The following is a 20,996-nucleotide window of genomic DNA, read 5'->3' as shown; positions in this document are numbered from 1 at the left end:
TGCTTCTATTTGTCTAGATATGATCCAAGCGGGTTCAAGTGCCTGAAGATCATATGCTCCACATTACCAATTTCCAAGAAAATTTGGCCGGAATGATTGAATTGTCACAAATGCAAAAAGTTTAAGACTGAATTGTAAAAAAAAAATGTTTAGGGTTGAAATGACATAATTACAGTAGATTTAGGACTTTTTTTTTTTAAATTTTGCCTCCAAATAACATAAGCACATGAAGAGCTTAAAGTGGGTTAATTATGTGGTCACAAATTTTCATAAGTTGTATTAAAAAGGGAAGTATATTAGTAAATGGATCGGTCGGATCAAGTCGGGTATAAGTCACTAAATTTATATTGCATATTAATGGGTCAATTTTTTATTGGATTACTTTCGATCCGACCTACCCAATTGACAGCATGATCAACACCAATCTTCTTCAATAAAGGTTAACTACTCAACACCAACACCAACACCAACTCCAACTCCAACACCAACACCAACACCAACACCACCTTCTACTTAGCTGTCACCTTCATCTTTGCCATTCTCACCCTAGTTGCCGGCGGCACAAGCGGACTACAGCCAGACGTTTGTGATAGCACCGTCCCTGACTTCTCCACAGCCTATAACGGCAGCTACATCAGTTTCTTCAACACCAAAAACAACAAAAACTCGTCGAACCACATCCTCCCTGTCAAGTTCGCAAGGTCCAGCAGCTCACGCTTGCCCGGGGATGGCAATGGAAACTATTGTCGAGACGGACATCAGTACCTCGAGGATCGTCGCGTCGAGGGCGGCCCCTTATTTCGAGAAAGCCACTAGCTTGCTCAACGAATCGCAGCTCAAGGGCGCGACGCGATCCAAAGCTCCTAAGAGCGGGCCAAGGAAGTCGGGAATGTGACCATCGCTCCAACAAGCCTCCCAAAGCCGAGAGCGCCGTTCTTGTCCAAAGCTCTTGATTGGTCGCGAGTGGCAGAGAGTCCGCGTTCGCGGGCCTCTCTTCATCGACCGAGAAATTCGTGAGTGCACGCCACATTCTCCGGAGTCCCGTCTATGTCAGTACACGTGGCAAAATTTCACTGGTTGGGCTCATGTCACGTGTAGTGCTCCAGAAGCTACCAATAATTTCTGTGATTCATGGGTATCTCTCGGCTTAAGGATTCTTCTCCCGCTGCCGCCACGTGTCTAGCGCGAGTTGGCCCTCCAAAAATATATACTCAATATATATATTAGACAATGCAGGACAAATACTAGTGAAGAATTGGTACGTCAGTGATTTGCCCAAATGTTAACGGACGGCACGGATGATAATTATTCTATTTTTAAAATTAATTTTTGACGAGGTTTCTAGACGAGTTTCAGAACAAATAAACGTGTTTCTTAATGACATAAAATTTATGTTCCCGAAACAGAAATTCGTTTAATAACGATATAAAATTTCTAGAGTTATCGGCGATCGGCACATCGACGGATGACCAACTTGCGATCGGTGGTCGGCGAATTGGCAACTGATGATCGGCACACCGGCGATTGGGACGCGAGAGAGACGACGACCAGCGGACGGTGGACCGGCGATAGGGACGAGAGAGAGAGAGAGAGAGAGAGAGAGAGAGAGAGAGAGAGGGAGCAAATAATGAAAAAAATTCTTATTTCCTATTTCTGTTCCATAAAGAGAGAAACTAAAAATTTTAGACTTCTCATTGCTATTCCAAACCTAATAAAAAAATAAAATTGCGTTACCAAAATGATTTCTATTCAAATATGTTTCAGAAATAAGTTTGAAATAGAAAGAGAGAAATATAATGATTATCATTCAAGCGCTGAGCTAAGCTAGAGGTTCCATCTTGGTTTTCGTTACGTTTCTTTCACGAATTCTTTTCTTTTCGTTATCGTTTGTTTTTTCCCTTAAATAAGTAAAAAACCCATTTTGACCACACAAAAAAAAAAAAATAGAAAGCCCATTCTCCGTAGAGTTTCTATTTTTCTTTCTCTTTTTCTACTCCTCTTTTTCCTTTTCCTTCTCTTTCCAATATAATCGAAAACATTATTATTTTTTCACGCAAGGGTGTTCTTTCTTTCGTATTTCATAATCTGCCCAATCGCGTATTTAGTTCATAATGCTTTTCTTTCGCTCAAGTGTACAGTAGAAATAGTCCTTTAAAAAGAAATACGAAATCACCAACCATAAGTAAATGATTTCATTTTCCTCGTATGTGATAATTATCCGAATAACGTGTGCACTTTGGCCAAATGTGCAATGGCGTCCATTAACTTTTTAATTTGTTTAATATGGTGACTAAACTTTTAGTAAATATTCAATCTTGTTCATAGAATATATGAAAATTTAGGTACAACATTGAGCATTTTCATATTATCCAGAGACTAAATTGAATATGTATTAAAAGTTCAGCGACGATCGTAGTACATTGATTTAAAATTTGGGGACGACGTTGAATAAATAAAGAGTTTAAGAACGACATTACTTTTTACACCAATATTCAGTGATCATCCATGTCGTTTTCCCTTCTCCCTGTATTTACCGAGTATTTATCACTCTTAAAATAAAATTAGGATGGAGAGGTACTTTGATACTACAATCAAACGCGATTCTCCGTGTAGATTTTTAACTTTACCTAATCCCCACATCATCGAGACCTACTGCGTGCCCGGAAACAGCTTAAGTTTACCATAATCTCCATTTGGTTACTTTTACTTCTCCAAACCACACACATAAAAAAATAAGGAGATGTGTCATAATTTCTTTTAAGGTCTAATGGTATGAAACTTGGACAAAGATGTCGTCGATTAAGTTAAACAAAACAGAAGGAAAAATTCGGTGACCCGCAAATTCTATGTTGAAAGATCTATGTGCAACGGAAAGATTTGGATGCGTCGGGTAAAGAAAAGCACACTTTTTCTAGTCTGGAGGAACATTAAAAAATAATGTAAAAATTCGCTCTCTCCTTTCCAGAAAATGATCAAAAAAGTCCTAAATCTATTGTAATTATACCAATTCAGTAATAAACTTTTTTTTTAGCCAATTTAGTCCATTTGGCCGGCCGGTGCTGACGTGCCAATTTTTTTAATAATACTTTTAATAATTTTTAAATTTTTAATTATTATTTTAATAATTTTTTCAATTTTTTTTCATGGTTGGGCTAAAGCCTCCTATCGTCGACCGGCCTAAGGCAAACGAGGACTAACACCCTCACCAGCTGCTAGTGAGGGCTCGCAGGCCCTCGCCCGGTGGTCGGCAACCTCCGTCGGGCCTCGGCTAGTGGTCGACAGTTCTTGCCGGCCCAAACCCCCCCTCCCCAAAAAAAGACATAAAAGATAATAAAAGTAATTAAAAACTTGAAAAAATTAAAATATTTGTAAAAATTTTCCACGTCAGTGTCGGCGGCGTCACATTAGTGCCGATTAGTTAAATGGATTGAATTGGCACAATTGCAAAAGGTTTATGGTTGAATCGGCAAAAAAAGAAGAAGGTTGAATTGGCTTAAATGTAATAGATCTATGACTTTTTTGGTAATTCTCCCCTCTACTTCCCAAAAAGGTCTTGTCCAAACACACCCCGACCAAGGACTTCACAAATTCGCTTAGCGTCGAATGTTTTGTACTTCATGTCTGGTATCTTCGTGCTCATGAAATCCGCTTTGAGTTTTGGACTTTCGACACATCTGTTTCACTACATGAAAAGATCAGATTCGCAATTCGGTTCGCTCTATGCAACATTGGATCATTTTGAAATGTTAAGATTTTCAAATGAACCACGAGACGAATTTACCGGAAACTTAAGAAATTCGCAGCACGGATAAAAAAAGAAAAGGAAAGCGAAATACAATGAAGGATTGATTTAATATAACAAATCTATCGTAAACATCTATTAATTCGGGGAGGTAAATGTGGATTCACATAAGGATTAGCACAAGTTAAAAAACAATGAAATTTCAGATTAGGGGTGGGAGAAATAGAGAAGCAGATTTAGCAGGACAATGAATTTTGGATATGGGTTCGCTCGCAATCAAAAGCAAAGCCAATTAAGGAAGACAGTGCAAGATAACTTTTTGCTATACATGGTAATTAAGTAATGAGAAGGGATTTTCAGCCTAATTAGAGTCAAGAGTAGGATCCCTAATAAATACAGAGGATAAGACAACTCAGATGCAATGCTCTCGAAGTCGGACCAAACTCAGGGTAAGCACATGAATGCATCCAAATTTCAAATAAAATCCATATTTGTTTGTCAAATGATTAATAATAATAATAATAATAATAATAATAATTTGTGCACATTCTTGGAGTTCTGTAAATTGGATTTGACGTGGTATCGTTTAATCTTAATTTAGGCATTTCGATAAGCCTCTTACATTGAGGATTAGCTGAGTTGCTCGTAACACTCCACGCGATTCTCTAACCATAAATATCTATTCGAACACCTCCGGTTTTTTTGGACAAATTAGTAAAAATCGGAAGAAGCGCGAAATTCAATTGATATCATTAATCTTGTCGGGAGGCAGGGCGGCAATGATAAGATGACTATGACGAGCAGACAGTTATGGCTCATACCGGAGCCCATTACGGAGGCATGAAACTCCTGCAACGATATCCAACGAGATGGCCGATGGTTTTGGCCGGTCCTTCTTGCGCAATATTTTTTTTTTCTTTTGATAGGACAATTTAACGTTAGCAAATAAAAAAAAAATTAAAACCATAATAAAACCTAGTACTCTTGGGAAACATATATGTACATATACATATATATATATATAAATACACACACATATATAAATAAATATAAAAAAAAAAAGGAAAGAAAGAGAGAGTAACGGAAGCAACAGAAAAGGAGGAGGGGAAAATAAAAAAAAAAGGGATGAGCAAAGACTTCCGACACCTGTTTCTCACACTGCCAAAAACAAAATCTGCGCGCATTAAACTTCGGCTGGGCTCACTTCACTTCACTCCCCCGGTCTCTTATTAAGTCCAACTCCTCTCTCCTCCCTCCCTCCCTCCCTCCCTCCTCCTCCGTCATCCTTCTCCCGTTTCTCTCTCGCTCCGTCTCGTCTCGTCTCGTCTCGCTCCGTCGCGACATGGCCGATCCTTACTGGGGGAACTTCAGCGACGCTCGCCTGCCGCCTTACCAGCCTCCCCCTGCTGCCCCCGGGAAACGTCCCCGGACCGATTTCGGTAAAAGACCTCAATTCTCCGATCGCTCTTTTCCCCCCCGTCTTTCTCCGCGTTTTGGTTCCGTGCTTCTCTGTCCTTTCCTGGCGTGATTCCTAGGGTTTCTTGTTTTTTTCCTTTTCTGGACTCCTCCTCCATTCGCTTCGCCTCCTGCTTGTCGCTGATAAGGTTGAAATGGAAGGCGAGGACGGAAAAATGGTGCTTTTCGTAGCGGCGGTGCTGTTTCCTCCTTTCGTCTGTCGTTTCACGTGTGATTTTGTTGGGAAAAGGAAAGAAGGATAAAGACGTCGGAGCTCAATGCAGCTCGGCTGTTTTGCTGCGAGCCGTTGAGCTCGTTCTTCGTTAACCTTGAACTTTGAAAATTGACGTAGAGGCGGCTGCCAGAAAACATGTCCGCGCTTCATTTCCCAATTTCTCTTGATCCAAACGAGTTCTATTGGCGATCAAATGGTCTAGTTCTGTAATTGGAGTTCATTTGCAGTTGATCATGCCGACACTTCTCTGTTAGTGCATTTTATAATGTCTGACATGCGTGACGAACTTTTCTTGACGCAATTTTCGTAATTTAGGGTGTCTGTTGGCTGACTGACTCATGATTCAAAGTGTCAGCTTGAATGCTTAAATTTTTGGAGGTCTTGGAATGCTGATTTAGGTTTGCGGTAGTTATAGCCGTTAGTTGCATGCGGTCGGATGATGCTACTTATAGATTTAGGTCAGAGGGGATTATAAGTGTAAACGGTTTCGATAAGGCTGGCGTTGGGTTTGCCGATATTATTGGACGCGCCTTTGCTTGCCACGTGGGCTAGATCATCTTGACCGTTAGTTCCGCAACATGGGGACTAGGATTTCCATTTGTGTTTCAGTGTACGCACCAGTTCTATTTAATTGTGATCCTGAAAAATTGATAGTCCGCATTAGATGAACCTTCCACGTGTGTAAAAGACACATATCCGTTAGGCTTACTTCAGATTTGATGAAGAATTTTGGCGTTTTGGAAACCCTCATTAATTCCGTGATTTTAAGGTAATCATTGACCGGCTAATTTAGCAGCATGTTCTTTGCTTCTAGGTCATCTCGACGGTTACTTCCATGAGTTCACGAGGATTCCATAAGATGATTTAGTGCAGGTGTTAACCTTACTTAGTCTTCAAGACTATCCCTCGTGTATTGACAGTCGGTTGTTGCTACCTCTGATCTAGGTAGGTTGCGTGGTTAAAAAATGTGGATAAAGGCCATAGCTTTTAGATTAAGAATCCCTCCAACGCGCACTTGCGCAAGGGGCGGCTGGAGACTCAAGTAAGATATGGGCATTCTGGAACACTTTCATTGACTTCCGCTGTTCTTGGCATGTTCTCACGAGTCAACTGATAAATTGGCGTTTCTGTTACTCCAGGACATGCGTTGTTCTGTCTTAGCAGCTAAATCATCTTGAGAGATGATTGGGTATTTGTGAATGAGCATTTGCACTTGGGTACCAGAGCACATGCCAAGGTTGCACAATTTTTGGTTGTCGGGATTTGCCTCCTCTGACATGGGAATTTTGTGGTGGATAAAAGAAGATTGCTTGAAGTCATACAATTAATGTATCATTCTACCATCTCCCTGAACATCACGTGGACTCAGGGGCGGCAATAGATTTGAGCCATGTAGTTCCATTAGTATCCATTCACATTGGAGCACAGGGCACAGCGGTCTTTGCCAGAGATGTTAGACCTTTGTTGTGTGGAAATGATTCAGTCAATAATCTCAAGCTATATCCAGTTTCAACAGGTTGCTTATCAAAGATAACAAGTCATTAACATTGCTTTCTGTGGTTTAGATGCATTGCTCTTAAAACCGTTGTTTTTACACATTCCAAAGGAGTTTCTTCACTAATCAGTGCAAATAAAAACCCGAAAAGCGTGAGAGAAAAGTGCATTCTGGATTGAATTGATCGTGATGTATCTCTGAGTCACTCCAGCTGCGTGATTATGATTTCAGTATCTTGTGGCTTGAATTGATAGTGATGCATCTATGAGTCACTCTCGCAATAGCAGCAGATTAAGGCTTGGTCTTTGGCGTTTAATGTACTTATCTTGCCATTCTTGTATGAAGATCAGATAAGTAAGTATCTATGTATATCATGAATTTCCATCAAAGGCCACTATATCTTCAATTTAAATGTGATTTTGATATTCTAGTCAGGGCTGTTTTCAAAATGTGATATTATTGAACTTGTAAACTTTCAGCCCAATTAAGAGTGTGCATGATGCTTTTACTTTTGTCCAGAATATAATGATGAGGGCTTCTAGTTTACTTAACACCTGGTCTACACTATCCAAATGCCTCTTCTATCAGTCTGTTTCTCGTCTATTCCAGCAATGTGGATTGTTGCTTGTCCTGAAATTTTCCTTTCAAATTTTCAGATGTTCCTACCGGTGCTGGCCATGATATCCAAGGTTATCTTCCCATAGATGATAATAGAGGAGCCTTCCCTGGAATCCGGGATACCGAGTCCCTTGGAGCTTCCTATGATCTTTATCTGCATGCTACTGTATGTAATAAACCTAAATATTTTGTTCAATCCAAGCCTCTGTTCATATCTAATACATGGAAATGGTCTTCCAGCAAATGTCACCATTTAGTGGGGCACAGCCAACCGGACTGGCAGGTGCAGGGACATCTGCTCACTCCTTTGATGATTTACCTATGGTGGGACTCACAGCATTGGGCCAAATGACAACTATGGCAGAAAGGACTGTGCCCTTTGAAGCTTGGAAGGATGAGGTTCCCCTTCCACCAGATGCTTCGAATATACTTTTTGTGGAGGGCTTGCCTCCGAAGTGCAGCCGGCGGGAGGTTTCTCGTATCCTTTCCAACTTGTTACCCTTTCTTTTGGTTTGCTTCCATCACAGGTTGTTCTCCTTTACTAGAATTTAGATATCTTTCGACCTTTTGTTGGTTACAAAGAAGTGAGACTTGTGAACAAGGAATCACGACAGGTAAGCCAAATCTTGTGCTGATGTCTTGGACATGCATGAATCAGTAAATGAAGACTGATTACATGGATGCTTGCAGACTGGGAAAAATCCTGTGACGCTCTGTTTTGTTGATTTTGCGAGTCCAGCTCATGCAGCCACGGCCAAAGATGCCTTACAAGGTATGTTCACCCTAAACAACATTTTCAACTTGTGGTTTTATATTCATGCTATAATTTCTGGCTTATATCTGTCATCCTTGGGTAAACAGAGTTGGCAATCTCTGATACACATAAATTTTTTCTTTCTCTTTCTTCTACTTTTGGGTTTCCTCCTAGCCATTTGCGTTTCCCTCTGTTCCGTCCTTTAGAGAGAAGTAAACAGTTGCTGTCCATGTTGAAATTTTGTGTGCATTTCTGATGTCGCAATTTTTAAGAGTGCTAATGATGGTCAATGCAAATTTGTTTTCTATCGCTTGAATAATTGAGTGACAAATGGTTAGCAATGGTCAACGTATCCTTATGCTGTGAGATTCATTTGTTTTCTTAATCATCATCTGAGAGTTTCTGATGGCATGATTCATCAACAATCTTTTAACCTGAGTGTTGGAAAACTTTTGGATCTTTTGTTGCATAGGTATCTCTTACGTTATCTTCATGTCTATGCCTATTAAATGCGTTTACTGTTTTTCGTGGACATGCATTAGTGAGTTTGTCCTCAGCTAGTATAGGTATATAATTGTTGGATTATGTTGATCTCATGCTTCTGTAAAGTTAGATGTTTTTAGAGTATTGATACTACTTGACCGCCTTCTGCTACTAGTTTTGGTTTTATGAGCATTCTATAATCTATTCTGGTCTGTATCATATTCTGATACTTAAAATGTGAAGGACATTCGAACTGGACAACCCCTTAAAAGTTCGAGTTTTGATGTAATTTTTTTTGTCTCTTTTCCCCCGGCTCTAGGAATGCTAAGAAAATTCAGCTCGCGAGGTTGATAAAGCATCAATCGATCATAATAACCACTAAGATTGTTTTGATAATATCTGCCTCTAGCAGTCATTTTATGAGAGTAACAACAAATTAAAGCAGTGTTGTTTTTTTTTTCCTTTTCCTTTTCTGGGGGTTAGATAAGCTGCTGTTTTCAGTTATTGCAAATCTTCCATTTCTGCCTTATGATTGGGTTGCATTTGATGCCTGATCAGAGATTTTGTTTTGAAATCAAGGATCCATTACCTACTATAGAGAGTCTTCTTTTGTCTTCTAGGACCAAAGCGGCTCTTATGCGATCTCTTCTGTCTTGAAGTTAGAATAGAAAAATCTTGAAAGCAGAATAGAATTTTCTCGACGCGTCTCTTATCTTCCATGGCTGATGGCCGTAATTCCCCGAAATATGAGCTCAGTTGGAGCATAAAATTGTCACGCTCACTTTTGCAGGTTATGTCTTTGATGAGCATGACCGTGATTCAAACAGACTGAGGCTGCAATTTGCTCGCTACCCTGGTGCAAAGTCAGGTGGGGGGTATCGTGGCAAGCGCTAACTTACATTGTCTTGCAGGTGATCATCCCTGTTTTTCAACTAGTTAACTTGTTATATTTCAGGTCCCTTAGATGCTATTTTGCAAAACATCATATTGGGACGATGAAATTGAGCTAAAGTCTGGAAACATTATTGTTATGTAGGAATCACATGTATTTGGGAGGGTACATACTTTATAAGGGACGATAAAGAGCCTTGCTGTTTCGAGAGTTATACAAATTTCCAAACTGGCGGTTTGATAGGACCAACATGAACTGAAGTTTTTGTTAGGACCGGCATAAGCCACATGTCCCATTATCATATTTATAGCTACAGTACTGATGCCATTTTCTGTTAGAACTGCAGACTATGTTTATCTATCTTTGTGATTTTATTCCTGTAGGCATTTTGTTATATAGTTGAACATCTGAAGAATTTATTGCCTTCTCGGTTGTGTGTTTGGTGGTGTTCCTGGCGTACGGATGTCGACAGTATCTCTGAATGCTCTATCAAAAGAAACCAATTTCTTTTTACTTATTAGGGGTTTTGCACAGAAATGACGAAGTAGAAAAGAAGATAGTTTATTGGGCATTTTTGGTACTTGGTCTAAAATGCTAGAGAATTCAACTTTCCCCTACCCGCACTCGATTGTTGAAATTGATACTCCTATTCTCCTTTTACTGTCGTCAGGAAACTCATCACTGTGTATAATTATGACTTCTAAAGTCTTTTGTTCCGCTTAGGTCAAAGTACTTCACTTTCTTCTTGGCCCCCGTTGATTAATGCTATGGAGGAATTATGAGATCTATTAACACCTTGATATTTCATTGCTCAGCAAAAAAGGGAGGAAATGAAGTTAGTTGCCCGGTCAGTTCCTCACCGAGCCTAAATAGTTGACACCGCCAAGCCAACTTTCACCCAGTTATTATATTTGCCAAAGTTCTGCATTCGATCACCTTGAATTAACAATTGCTTGTGGAGGAAAATATGCAGCTTACTTCAAAGCTATAAATTCTGTAAGTTGCTAATGGATTATCTGCTCTATGTCTAACGATGAAACGTGAGCAGTATTCAAGGAGGTTGTGAATGCAATCTCATTTCCCTATGTTTGTCAATTCTCTAGCTACCTAGCTAAATTGAACCTTGAAAGTTCTGTCGAGCAATTCTTGGGTGTTCTGATTGTTTGAGCCTGCTTACCAAGTGCAGTCCTGTGATTCGCTCTCAGTTCTTTGTGGAAGTTCGTCGCGGTTGCGGTTCCATTTTAATCAGGAATAATCTGAAACTATCGCTTTTGGGAGCTTCTCTTCTTTTAGTTCCCCCCCTCCACTCTCTTATTGCCTGCAGCTAGACAAGAAGAGGATATGAGATTGCAGAATTCCGTCCGTGCCTTTTCTGTTTGCTGACTGCTCTTTTCTCGAGCTCATAAAGTTTTGATCTTGTTGTGGATGTGTGCACAAATGCATTGACGGTTGTTATCGCGATGACCATCTGCTTGGGGGATAGAAGGAAGCAATTTTCACAGAATAGATATCTCGGTTCTGATGAGACTCCCAACGTTGTTGCTTGTTATACTTTCACTAGAAGCATTGTAGTTGTTTGTTTCGAGGTCAATGATGAGAATTACAATATAGACAGCAAAAGCTTACGATGATTTCACAACTAGCATTGTCCATTTTCTGGAATTTCTCTATTTTAGAATTGTTTCTGATTCCTCTATGTGAGCTGAAACGTTGGAATCTATCTCGTTTCGGCGCTGAACTCGAGGTCCCCACGGTGGACCCCGGCATTATTGGCGGGGACAGAGACTAGTACTTTTATCACCCCCCCACTTGAGCGATGGATCATCCTGTAGATTCTTGCTCCCGTTGTCTTAGATACGACTTTCTTCGGCTTGGGTTCCTTTACAATCGAAAATATTATTGTTATTGCTTATCACGGAAAGGAGACATAAAAAATACAAAAATAATTGAATTCCTACGTCGCGAGTGGAGACAAGTTTCTTCTGGGACCGCGCGGAGAGACGTTCTTTTCCTTTCTTTGATGATTTTTTAAATCAAATTTATCATATCCTTATCAGATCGGGGAAAAGGGCAGAACTTTTTGAAACTTTGATTTCCTTGGATTTGGATGATATTCTTGTGGTTCCCAACTTATGTCTCAATTGATTGGTACACAGCAGCTTCCTCTTGTTTTTGTCTCGTACCAAACAATGATGGTTTATCCGCCCGTGAATCTGTCATTTGCTGAATCAGTTGAAATTGCGTCCCCAGTGTCTCTCACACTAACGAGGCAAGGTTTGTTCAGGGCACTGACAGATTCCCATGTTTAACATACAGGTTTACCCATAAAGCTCGGGCGGAGAGAGAGAGAGAGAGAGTCAAGGTAGTGGGTATTGAAAATGCGGTTCGGAGTGTCGAATGGGCCATGGTGGAGTGCCAGCGAGAAGGGCGGTTTTTATTGTATCTGTCCTCAAGGGAAACGTCCTGCCTCGCCTGGCACTCCTCCACCTGCAAAGCTTTTCACGTCCCGATATTCTTGCGCAAAATTCGGTTTTGCCTAAAGTCTAGCCCAACCATATATATCTGAATCTACGGAATCCTCAACAAATTTGAGCTTTTTCCATTACATCCTCTTCTTATCTGGTAGGATTACGTTTTGCTTCCCCGCTCTTTATCCCCTCTCTGCTCCTACTCTGTTTCTGTTTGCCCTGCTGCGCCTTTGAGAAGCAATCCGCAGACTGACGCTCTCTGTGCGCGTCTCCGTTTTTTTTCTTCTTCTCTTCTGAGATAGGCATCTCAGAGCACTGAGAAAGCATTAGCATCCCCTCCGGAAGCGGATCCCATTGTCTTCTTCGTCGTCGCCATGGCTGAGACATTTCAGGTTCAGAGCAAGGAAGAGGAGGTCGACGAGGAATGCCCCGTCAAGCAGGTGGAGTTGACCGTGCCCAAGACCGACGACCCGACTCAGCCCGCGCTCACGTTCAGAATGTGGGTCCTGGGCATCGGAGCCTGCGTCATACTCTCTTTCGTGAACCAGTTCTTCTGGTACAGGCAGAACCCCTTGTCCATTACGTCCATCTCCGCGCAGATCGCCGTGGTGCCTATCGGCCACCTGATGGCGAGGACCATAACGAAGCGCGTCTTCTTCCAGGGGACGAAGTGGGAATTCAGTTTGAACCCTGGGCCTTTCAATATGAAGGAGCACGTCTTGATCACCATCTTTGCTAATTCTGGTGCCGGCACTGTTTATGCGACTCATATCTTGAGTTCCGTCAAGCTTTATTATAAGAGAAAGCTCACCTTTCTTCCCGCCTTTTTGGTGATGATGACTACTCAGGTCTGGTTATACTGAGTGATCTTGTGGAGTTCTCTGATGACAAAAGCTTTCTTTGTTGGATTTCTTTTCTTTTCTTTGTTTATGGTAGCTGTGAATTGGTGAGAGCAACAGGGTGATTTATCATATAGTGCAATCCGAACTCAGTGTTGGGGTTCTGGCGAGATGAATTTTATCCAAGATCTTCAATTTTTTTCATGACAAGAAGCCGTCTTGACCTACTTCATGACCATAACATGTCTTATTCTGGATTTTATGGTAGGTTCTGGGCTTTGGTTGGGCTGGTCTATTCCGGGAATATCTTGTCGAGCCAGGGGAAATGTGGTGGCCGTACAATCTGGTCCAAGTCTCCCTATTCAGGTAGTATGTTCTGTGCGGCATTGTATGGAGTGGCACTCTTTCTGATTGTGTAATGGATTGTTGTGAATGGCAGGGCTCTACATGAGAAGGAAAAAAGGCAAAAAGGCGGCTTCTCCAGGGACCAGTTCTTCGTCATTGTATTGATCACCAGCTTTGCTTACTATGTCCTTCCTGGTTATATGTTTATGATGTTAACCTCATTTTCTTGGGTATGTTGGATCGCTCCTCATTCTGTTCTTGTTCAACAACTTGGCTCAGGCCAAAAGGGCCTTGGAATTGGTTCCGTCGGGTTTGATTGGGCTACCATTTCATCATACCTTGGAAGTCCATTAGCTAGTCCATGGTTTGCAACTGCGAATGTGGCAGTTGGTTTCTTCCTCGTAATGTATGTCATGACGCCGCTTTCATACTGGTTTGATGTGTACAATGCCAAGACCTTTCCGATATTTTCCCAGTCTCTCTTCCTGGCAAATGGTACAAAGTATGACATTTCCACGATCGTGAATTCCGAGTTCCATCTTGATAGAGCTGCTTATGCCAGGAACGGTCCAGTAAATCTCAGCACCTTCTTTGCAATGACTTACGGCCTTGGTTTTGCCACACTTTCGGCTACTGTCGTCCATATCATTCTCTTCAATGGAAGGTAAATGCCATCGAGTATCGGTTTTTTTTGGCACAGTACAAGTTGTCATAAAGAAAGAGATGGGATCGAAATGTTTGCTGGAAAATTGACATATCTTGGGATTTATCTGATTGTTTCCATCTAATGATTTCTTTGTTCCCTGGCATTATTTGAATATTAAACCAGGAAAACTTCATTTATCATCTTGGATAATTCCACTTGTTATCTCAAAAATTGGTCAAGACTTAATACCCTGCTGTCGTGAGATGGGACTAGTGCAATCCAGTGGAATGACAACCGATGTCATTAAAAAGAAAAGAAAATAAAATCGCCTTGATGGCGATAAGTGGTTGCAGAGTGTTTTTTCCCTTGATCTCAGCTAAAGTTCACTTGCTCTGCCCTGCTTCATGCAGTGACCTGTGGAAGCAAAGTAAAAAAGCCTTTGGAGGGAGTAAAAAAATGGATGTACACACAAGGCTCATGAAGAGATACAAATCAGTACCCATGTGGTGGTTTGTTGTTCTCCTGGTTGCTAACATTGCCTGTATACTTTTTGCTTGTGAGCACTACAAGGAGAGTCTTCAGTTGCCATGGTGGGGCATATTGCTGGCATGTGGCATTGCAATCTTTTTCACCCTGCCAATTGGTATAATCACTGCAACCACAAATCAGGTATGTTACAGAACTTAAAATTCTTCAACCTCTTTCTATATTTTTATAACATGAACTTGATTATGACCATCAATATGAAGTGTCTTTTGCTATTGATAATCTCATCCTTGAACTTATGCTCTCCAACTTTTATGCTTTTCTTGGTAACAGACACCCGGTTTGAACATTATCACCGAATATGTCATTGGTTATATGTACCCGGAGCGCCCTGTTGCAAACATGTGCTTCAAGGTCTATGGATATATAAGCATGACTCAAGCTCTGACTTTTTTGCAAGACTTCAAACTTGGCCATTACATGAAGATTCCGCCTAGGTCAATGTTCATGGCACAGGTGGGTCCTTTCATCTCTTGATCAATTCTTTTATGCTTGATTAAATTTTAAACCCTAAAACTGAGGATAAATCATTTTGTCTGCATGTTAGGTTCAAATGTAACAACCAAACGAGGGTCGAAACTTAACTAGATAGAGATTTTTCGGACTCTTTTCGTGCATGTGCCGATTTTAAATCTTCTACGAACTGTAGAATTTGAAGCTTCTGTGAAGAGTCTGGTGAGTGCAACATGAAAGTATTCGATGCAAGTACAAACAATAATATTGGATAAGTATAGAGAATATCAAGACAAGAGTGGTTCGGTTTTCCTTTTGCCTACTACACTCTTCCAGCTCTGGCAAAGCCAATTAGGCCATATTTACTGGTCTCAACAACTATCACAAACTGCTTCCTCAGAAAACTTGTTTTTCCTACAGTTTATCTTCTGCGAAGACTGGTTCCTCTGTTAATTCCCCACAGCAACATTTCTAGAGCTCTCACACCCTCCATTATCCCACAGTGGATTTGCAAAGCCCTTTGTCAAACACTTAGACAAAGAAAATCTCAACTCTCAGTTTAAGAATATACGTTTGAAACTCTAGAGAATGAACTCATGTTTACAAGTTCATCTATGTGCAACTATTAGATCGACAGTTTCACAGCTTCGCTTCTTGTACTTATGGATCCATCTCCAAATCTGAACGTTGAAGATTGAATTAATAGCTGTTGCATCAGTCTTGAGTTTCCTTGGATGATGTAGACGTTAGTTGACATCGGCTATCACAAATATCTTCCAATCAGTCCATTTGACTCACATGTATGCAATCTCCTATATATGGCAATGTATGTTGTAATCATTGATTAGTCATTAATCCGATAAATCGTGGTATATCTTAGCCAGAATTGGGTCCGCCGCAATGGTATATGATTTAGCAAAATAATGTACGGGCTGGTCCTTGAATAATTATATTTCCATGAGCTTGATTTATATATGGGAACTTTTTGATGACTGATGCGATCTTCTGCATCAATAACGTAGGACATATATCTTCTGCACTTCTGATCTTCAGACTCTTTTAATATTATGTTTTGTCCACGTGTGTTTCCTTCCGTTTCAATAATCATCAGGTGAATGGTTAGGTCACGTGATAACATAGATTTGTTAAAATATTTAACCTGCGATATTAACAAGGTTTTGTGATCATCAAAATAATGTAAGGGGTTTCACAATTGGTTTTCAATTGTCCAATACTTCAAAATATAGCGTCAGACTTACTTGTGTGGAAGATCTGGGATTTTTCTGGCTAAACCCCCTATTTCAGTAGAAAATTTAGCAGATTAAACAGTCAAGTTCTCAGAATGTAGATTTCTGTTTCAGGTTGTTGGAACGGTACTATCCGTGATCGTGTACCTGTTAACTGCATGGTGGCTCATGGAGACTGTCCCAAACCTTTGTGACACGTCCGTGCTGCCGGCTGATAGTCCATGGACTTGCCCACCTGATGGTGTGTTCTTCGATGCATCTGTCATTTGGGGTCTCGTCGGGCCGCGAAGAATTTTTGGGGACCTTGGCGAGTATGGAAATGTGAATTGGTTCTTCCTGGGCGGGGCCGTCGCACCTTTGCTAGTCTGGCTCGCACACAAGGCATTCCCCAATCAAAACTGGATTCGCTTAATCCATATGCCCGTCCTCTTAGGTTCAACCGCAATGATGCCTCCCGCTTCAGCCATTAATTTCACCTCTTGGATTGTGATCGGCTTCCTCTCTGGATTTGTCGTATATCGGTATAGACCGGAATGGTGGAAGCGCTACAACTACGTGCTTTCTGGAGGTCTTGATGCTGGAACTGCGTTCATGACGTTGCTGCTGTTTCTCGCTTTGCAGTCCAACGACATCTCCATAGACTGGTGGGGAAACAATCCAGAAGGGTGTCCCTTGGCAACTTGTCCAACTGCAAAAGAAGTTTCCATAAAGGGATGCCCCGTCTACTGATCAAAGCCATTGCTGTCGTGCTTTCTTACTCGTGTTTCCTCGAACCTGTATATAGTTGCATTAGTCGCTCATGATTATGCGTTTTCTAGATTCATATGCTTAACAATTTAGGTTTTCATTGTTAGGAAAAGGTGCACTCGTCTCCATAGTCATCTGAAAATGTCTTCCTGTTTTCCTTTCTGTGGCAGTACTGCATTTGCCTTTTCATTGTTCTATGTGAGTAACTACTGTCATGGAATAACTGAAAAATGCAAGTTGTCCCAACAAAAATGTTCTTGGTGGAGGTCATGCGCTATAAACCAGAATTTTCAAGTGAACTACAATAGCAGTTCTAACGGTGGCCACAATTACTGATTATCGAACACCATATCCGTTTTTTCTCCGTTGCACTGGGTATAGCGTGTGTGCGCGAAACGCGCATTGTCTTGTCCGCCCGATGCCGTAGATATCACCTCCTATCTAATTTTTCATTTACCATCTCCTGTTTATACCGAGTCAAAGGCCTAGTGATTTTCAAATGAGTCACACTTTTCAATCTAACACGCTAAGATGTTGCTCTGCTTAGAAGATCTCATGGATCATCTTTTCAACAATACATCTATTTTACATGAACTACTAGGGTTTAAGCTTCAAACGAGTCAATCATCCATCCATCTGTACTTGCATATACAAAGAAGCGGGTTCTTATTCTTTAGGAACGATAACCTTTCTTGCGTTTCCATTTGCCCTCAAACACAAGATTTTAAGGGTACAATGGGTAAAAATACCCAAAAAGCCTTAAATCTACTACATTGGTATTGATTCAGTCATAAATCTTTCGATAAGATCAATTTAGTCCCAAACCTTTTGCATTGGTACCCGTTTAATCCATTTGTCTAATTTTGGTCGAAAACACTAACAAGGACACCGGCCGTCGCTGGCCGTCCTAAATGCAAAACCGGTATTGATGTGGACAAGTTTTTATAATTTGTAAATATCTTTCCGAAATCCATCATTTTTTATTGGGAAAAAAACACCAAAAACCCCGAACTATGTCAACTGTGACACATTTATCCCAAACTTTTTTTTGTGACACCAAAAACCCCAAACTTTTACTCATATGACACATTTACCCTAAAATTTTTCTTGTAACATCAAAAACCATAAACTTATACCCTCGTGACATATTTACCTCAAAATATTTTTTTGTGACATCAAAAATCTTAAACTTATATCAATGTGACACATTTACCTCAAAATTTGGGATAAATGTATCACATGCCTATAAGTTTGGAGTTTTTAGTGTCACAATAAAAAGTTTGGGGTAAATGTATCACATGCATACAAGTTTAGAATTTTTTGTGTCACAAAGAAAAGTTTGGGGTAAATATGTCACAATGAGCATAATTTAGGGTTTTTGGTGGCTTTTTCCCTTTTTTATTTTCTTTTCCTCTTTTTTCACATTGTGGCTAGCAAGGGTTGCGGTCTTTGTCCGCGGCCACAATAGCAAAAAATAAAACAAAAAACATTCATAATACAAAAAAATTATAAAATTTGTCTACGTCAATACCGATTGTGCCATGTATAACAGCTGGTGTCCATGTCAATGATTTCCGGCCAATATTGGCCGGATAAATTGAATTGGTATAAATGTAAAAAGGTTTATGACTAAATTGGTACCAATGCAATATGTTTGGGGCTTTTTTTGTACTTTTTCTGAGTACAACAAGATGAGGTACAGTTGATGATAATTTCAAGAAATATTGAGAAACCCTATGTTGTAGGGATCATAAACTCTCGTCTTTCGTTGTTTATTTCTGAAGAAGATTACTACTTCTCATTCATGATGAGAATACGAGAAATTAATTAAAACGAAAATGGAAAATATATCAAAATCATAATAAACCAGCAAGGCTAGCAACAGTAATATTGCCATCTTGACATTGGATTCAAAATGTTGGCTATGCTCTAGACCCACAATCGATCTTAAAGTTGATTTCATTTCTTTTCGACCAACATCAAGATTATATTTATTTCACTGAAAATTTCATAACTAAAGAGAATATTAGTAATGAAAATCCATTTTTGGGAACATAGTTAGTTTTCATTTGTTTGGTGGTTTTCGAAAATTGATTTCTTTCTTGTCAAAAGGAAAAATTGTTTTCTCTTGATCTAAGCTTGTTGTTTTCAGTCCACAGAAAACGTTTTCCATAAATCGATGAGTTTCCTGTCATCCAAACACTGGAAAATCGAAAAAAATTCCACGAAAGTAGTTTTCCTTAGAAATAAACGGAGCCTAACTTCATCTTGCAATCTCACCGGGTAGTTTTGATGACATAACTTCCCGACAACCTTTGGAATATGCTCAAATGTGGACAACAGTTTACATGGTTGATGTAATTGTGGTGCTTGATGCCATTAGGCTTTGCTAAGCTGTAGTTCTGAGTTAAGTTTTATGGCCAAGCGTTATGTTCTATAGTGGTAAGTGGGATGGATGTCTTATGCAAACAAGCAAAGTTATTTACTTTTAGAGTGAATGTATCATCTTGAGAATTCTTGATTTTAAAGTTTTCCTCAAACGTGGAAGTTGAGAAAAAAAAAATAAAAAACTACCCTTAAACTATGTGAAATTTTGCTTCAACCGGTTGAAGTCTAGTCAAGATTTTGAGAACAATAACACTAAAAAGTCTATAAAGTTTGATTCAATGTGCAATATAATCCTTGAAAGTTTCACTCGTTTAATTTGATCCTTGATCTTTTCTAAATGTTAAGTACAGTCCTTTTATTTGATTAAACAAGGGAGATAGTCACCACAAGTTCCTAAACTAGTGAAAAATGTGTAATCTAGTCATTGAACTTTCATTTTGTTCAACTTAGTTCCTCAACTTCCCAAATCGACGTCAAATCAGTACTTCAATACTGTTCACGAATTTTCATAATTATACTATCGCTAATAATACTTTTCATTTCAATCAATTTTCTAAAACAACAACAACAACAAAAATATGCTATCTTTGTATTAGCTTTTTGTTCTTTATAAATGTTACTCTAGTTCCGTTTTAAGTACATTTTACCTTATGAGCTCTATCATACTAGAAGTAAAACCTCATTGAGAGTTGGATTGGTATGGTCGAATTTTTATTTACATTGCAGAGTGGTTTGCCCAACCCGTTACAGATTTGACAAAGCAGGTGAGGCCTAAATCCGAGAATGACTCCTAGGTCAATGGAGGAATATAGGGCCGCGAACCACCATGGAATCGACTAGAGGAGGTGGAGGAGCAATCAATATAGGGGGCCGATGATGATTGCTAATTGAACTGCTCGTAGGAGAATTATAAGCCCGGTTGATAACGCGAGAATCGTCCACCATGTCCGTGACCAGATTTTTGCCCTCTAAAAATTACGTCTGCCCCAAGACCCTCGAAACAGGAGGGTGGAAGAAGTGGCATGCCCCGATTAAAGCATGATGAACATTGGATGAAGATCAAGCATTAAATTTCGAGGAAATCATTCTTCCCAGATGAGGATTTGCGCGTGTAGATTGCCAGATGAGAGAATTGTAGGGCCGTTTGTGACCTTGGTGATAAAGGGATCGTACTCGGACGGGAGCGCATTGAGGGCTTGAATCACTCGGTCCTTGTCGAAGATGGAGCAAATATCACGGTGCGAAAGTTCACCATAAGTCTTTCGATACAGAAAAAATTGACAAAAGAGAATGTTTAAAAAAATCCAATTTTCTGCTCGCGCAAAATTAGTAAAGTCTTGTCCGAGAGCGTGCTAAATCTCTGTAGATACGTAAACATCAAGAACTTCATGGAAAAAAAAAAAACTCGATTGTGAGGGTTGAATTGATCAAACTACAAAGGCACTGATCCTTCTTGACCTAGGTGAAATAGAAGGGATTAACCACCACTGTGCCACTGTGATAAGCGACAAGCTTCGAGCAGACACGAAAAAGACCCATCCACTTAATCGAAGCAAATTGTTGCAGATTAGAATAGGCTCAAATTGAGATTTTCACAAAACATAATTTTATGCATCGAGCTTCAGAAAGACGAGACTTGTGAT

General features: G+C 40.1%; 2 protein-coding genes across 3 annotated transcripts; both read left to right on the top strand.

The window, feature by feature from the left end:
- Positions 1 to 4,831: 4,831 nt before the first annotated feature.
- On the top strand, positions 4,832 to 13,436 carry LOC115742285 (RNA-binding protein 2-like). Of its 2 annotated transcripts, none has more exons than XM_048270987.1 (7): positions 4,832 to 5,181; positions 7,584 to 7,711; positions 7,786 to 8,023; positions 8,098 to 8,159; positions 8,236 to 8,317; positions 9,573 to 9,693; positions 13,250 to 13,436. In XM_048270987.1, exons 1-6 carry the CDS (start codon positions 5,085 to 5,087, stop codon positions 9,674 to 9,676), a joined length of 711 nt encoding a protein of 236 aa, XP_048126944.1. In that variant the 5' UTR covers positions 4,832 to 5,084; the 3' UTR covers positions 9,677 to 9,693; positions 13,250 to 13,436. The 2 variants fall into 2 exon arrangements, with proteins under 2 accessions (XP_048126944.1, XP_030532339.1); XM_030676479.2 differs by lacking the exon at positions 13,250 to 13,436 and adding an exon at positions 9,819 to 10,098 and having other exon boundaries at positions 4,836 to 5,181.
- LOC115742284 (oligopeptide transporter 6) lies at positions 12,002 to 17,127 on the top strand. The gene is made up of 7 exons (XM_030676478.2): positions 12,002 to 12,296; positions 12,445 to 12,990; positions 13,250 to 13,347; positions 13,421 to 13,990; positions 14,383 to 14,641; positions 14,792 to 14,974; positions 16,333 to 17,127. The coding sequence occupies exons 2-7, from the start codon at positions 12,517 to 12,519 to the stop codon at positions 16,945 to 16,947; spliced, it is 2,199 nt and encodes a 732-aa protein (XP_030532338.1). The 5' UTR covers positions 12,002 to 12,296; positions 12,445 to 12,516; the 3' UTR covers positions 16,948 to 17,127.
- Positions 17,128 to 20,996: the final 3,869 nt, after the last annotated feature.

Source organism: Rhodamnia argentea, chromosome 10 (genome assembly GCF_020921035.1).
Source record: "Rhodamnia argentea isolate NSW1041297 chromosome 10, ASM2092103v1, whole genome shotgun sequence".
NCBI lineage: Eukaryota > Viridiplantae > Streptophyta > Magnoliopsida > Myrtales > Myrtaceae > Rhodamnia > Rhodamnia argentea.
The sequence above is the reverse complement of the archived record's forward strand: the minus strand, read 5'-3'. Positions and strand labels throughout refer to the sequence as shown.

Excerpts from the sequence above, each read along its gene's own strand:
- LOC115742285 (XM_048270987.1), top strand. The coding sequence starts at position 5,085 with ATGGCCGATCCTTACTGGGGGAACTTCAGCGACGCTCGCCTGCCGCCT. Across the intron at positions 5,182-7,583 it reads ACGTCCCCGGACCGATTTCG|ATGTTCCTACCGGTGCTGGC; the intron begins GTAAAAGACCTC and ends TCAAATTTTCAG. Across the intron at positions 7,712-7,785 it reads ATCTTTATCTGCATGCTACT|CAAATGTCACCATTTAGTGG; the intron begins GTATGTAATAAA and ends ATGGTCTTCCAG.
- LOC115742284 (XM_030676478.2), top strand. The coding sequence starts at position 12,517 with ATGGCTGAGACATTTCAGGTTCAGAGCAAGGAAGAGGAGGTCGACGAG. Across the intron at positions 13,348-13,420 it reads GTCCAAGTCTCCCTATTCAG|GGCTCTACATGAGAAGGAAA; the intron begins GTAGTATGTTCT and ends TGTGAATGGCAG. Across the intron at positions 14,975-16,332 it reads GGTCAATGTTCATGGCACAG|GTTGTTGGAACGGTACTATC; the intron begins GTGGGTCCTTTC and ends TTTCTGTTTCAG.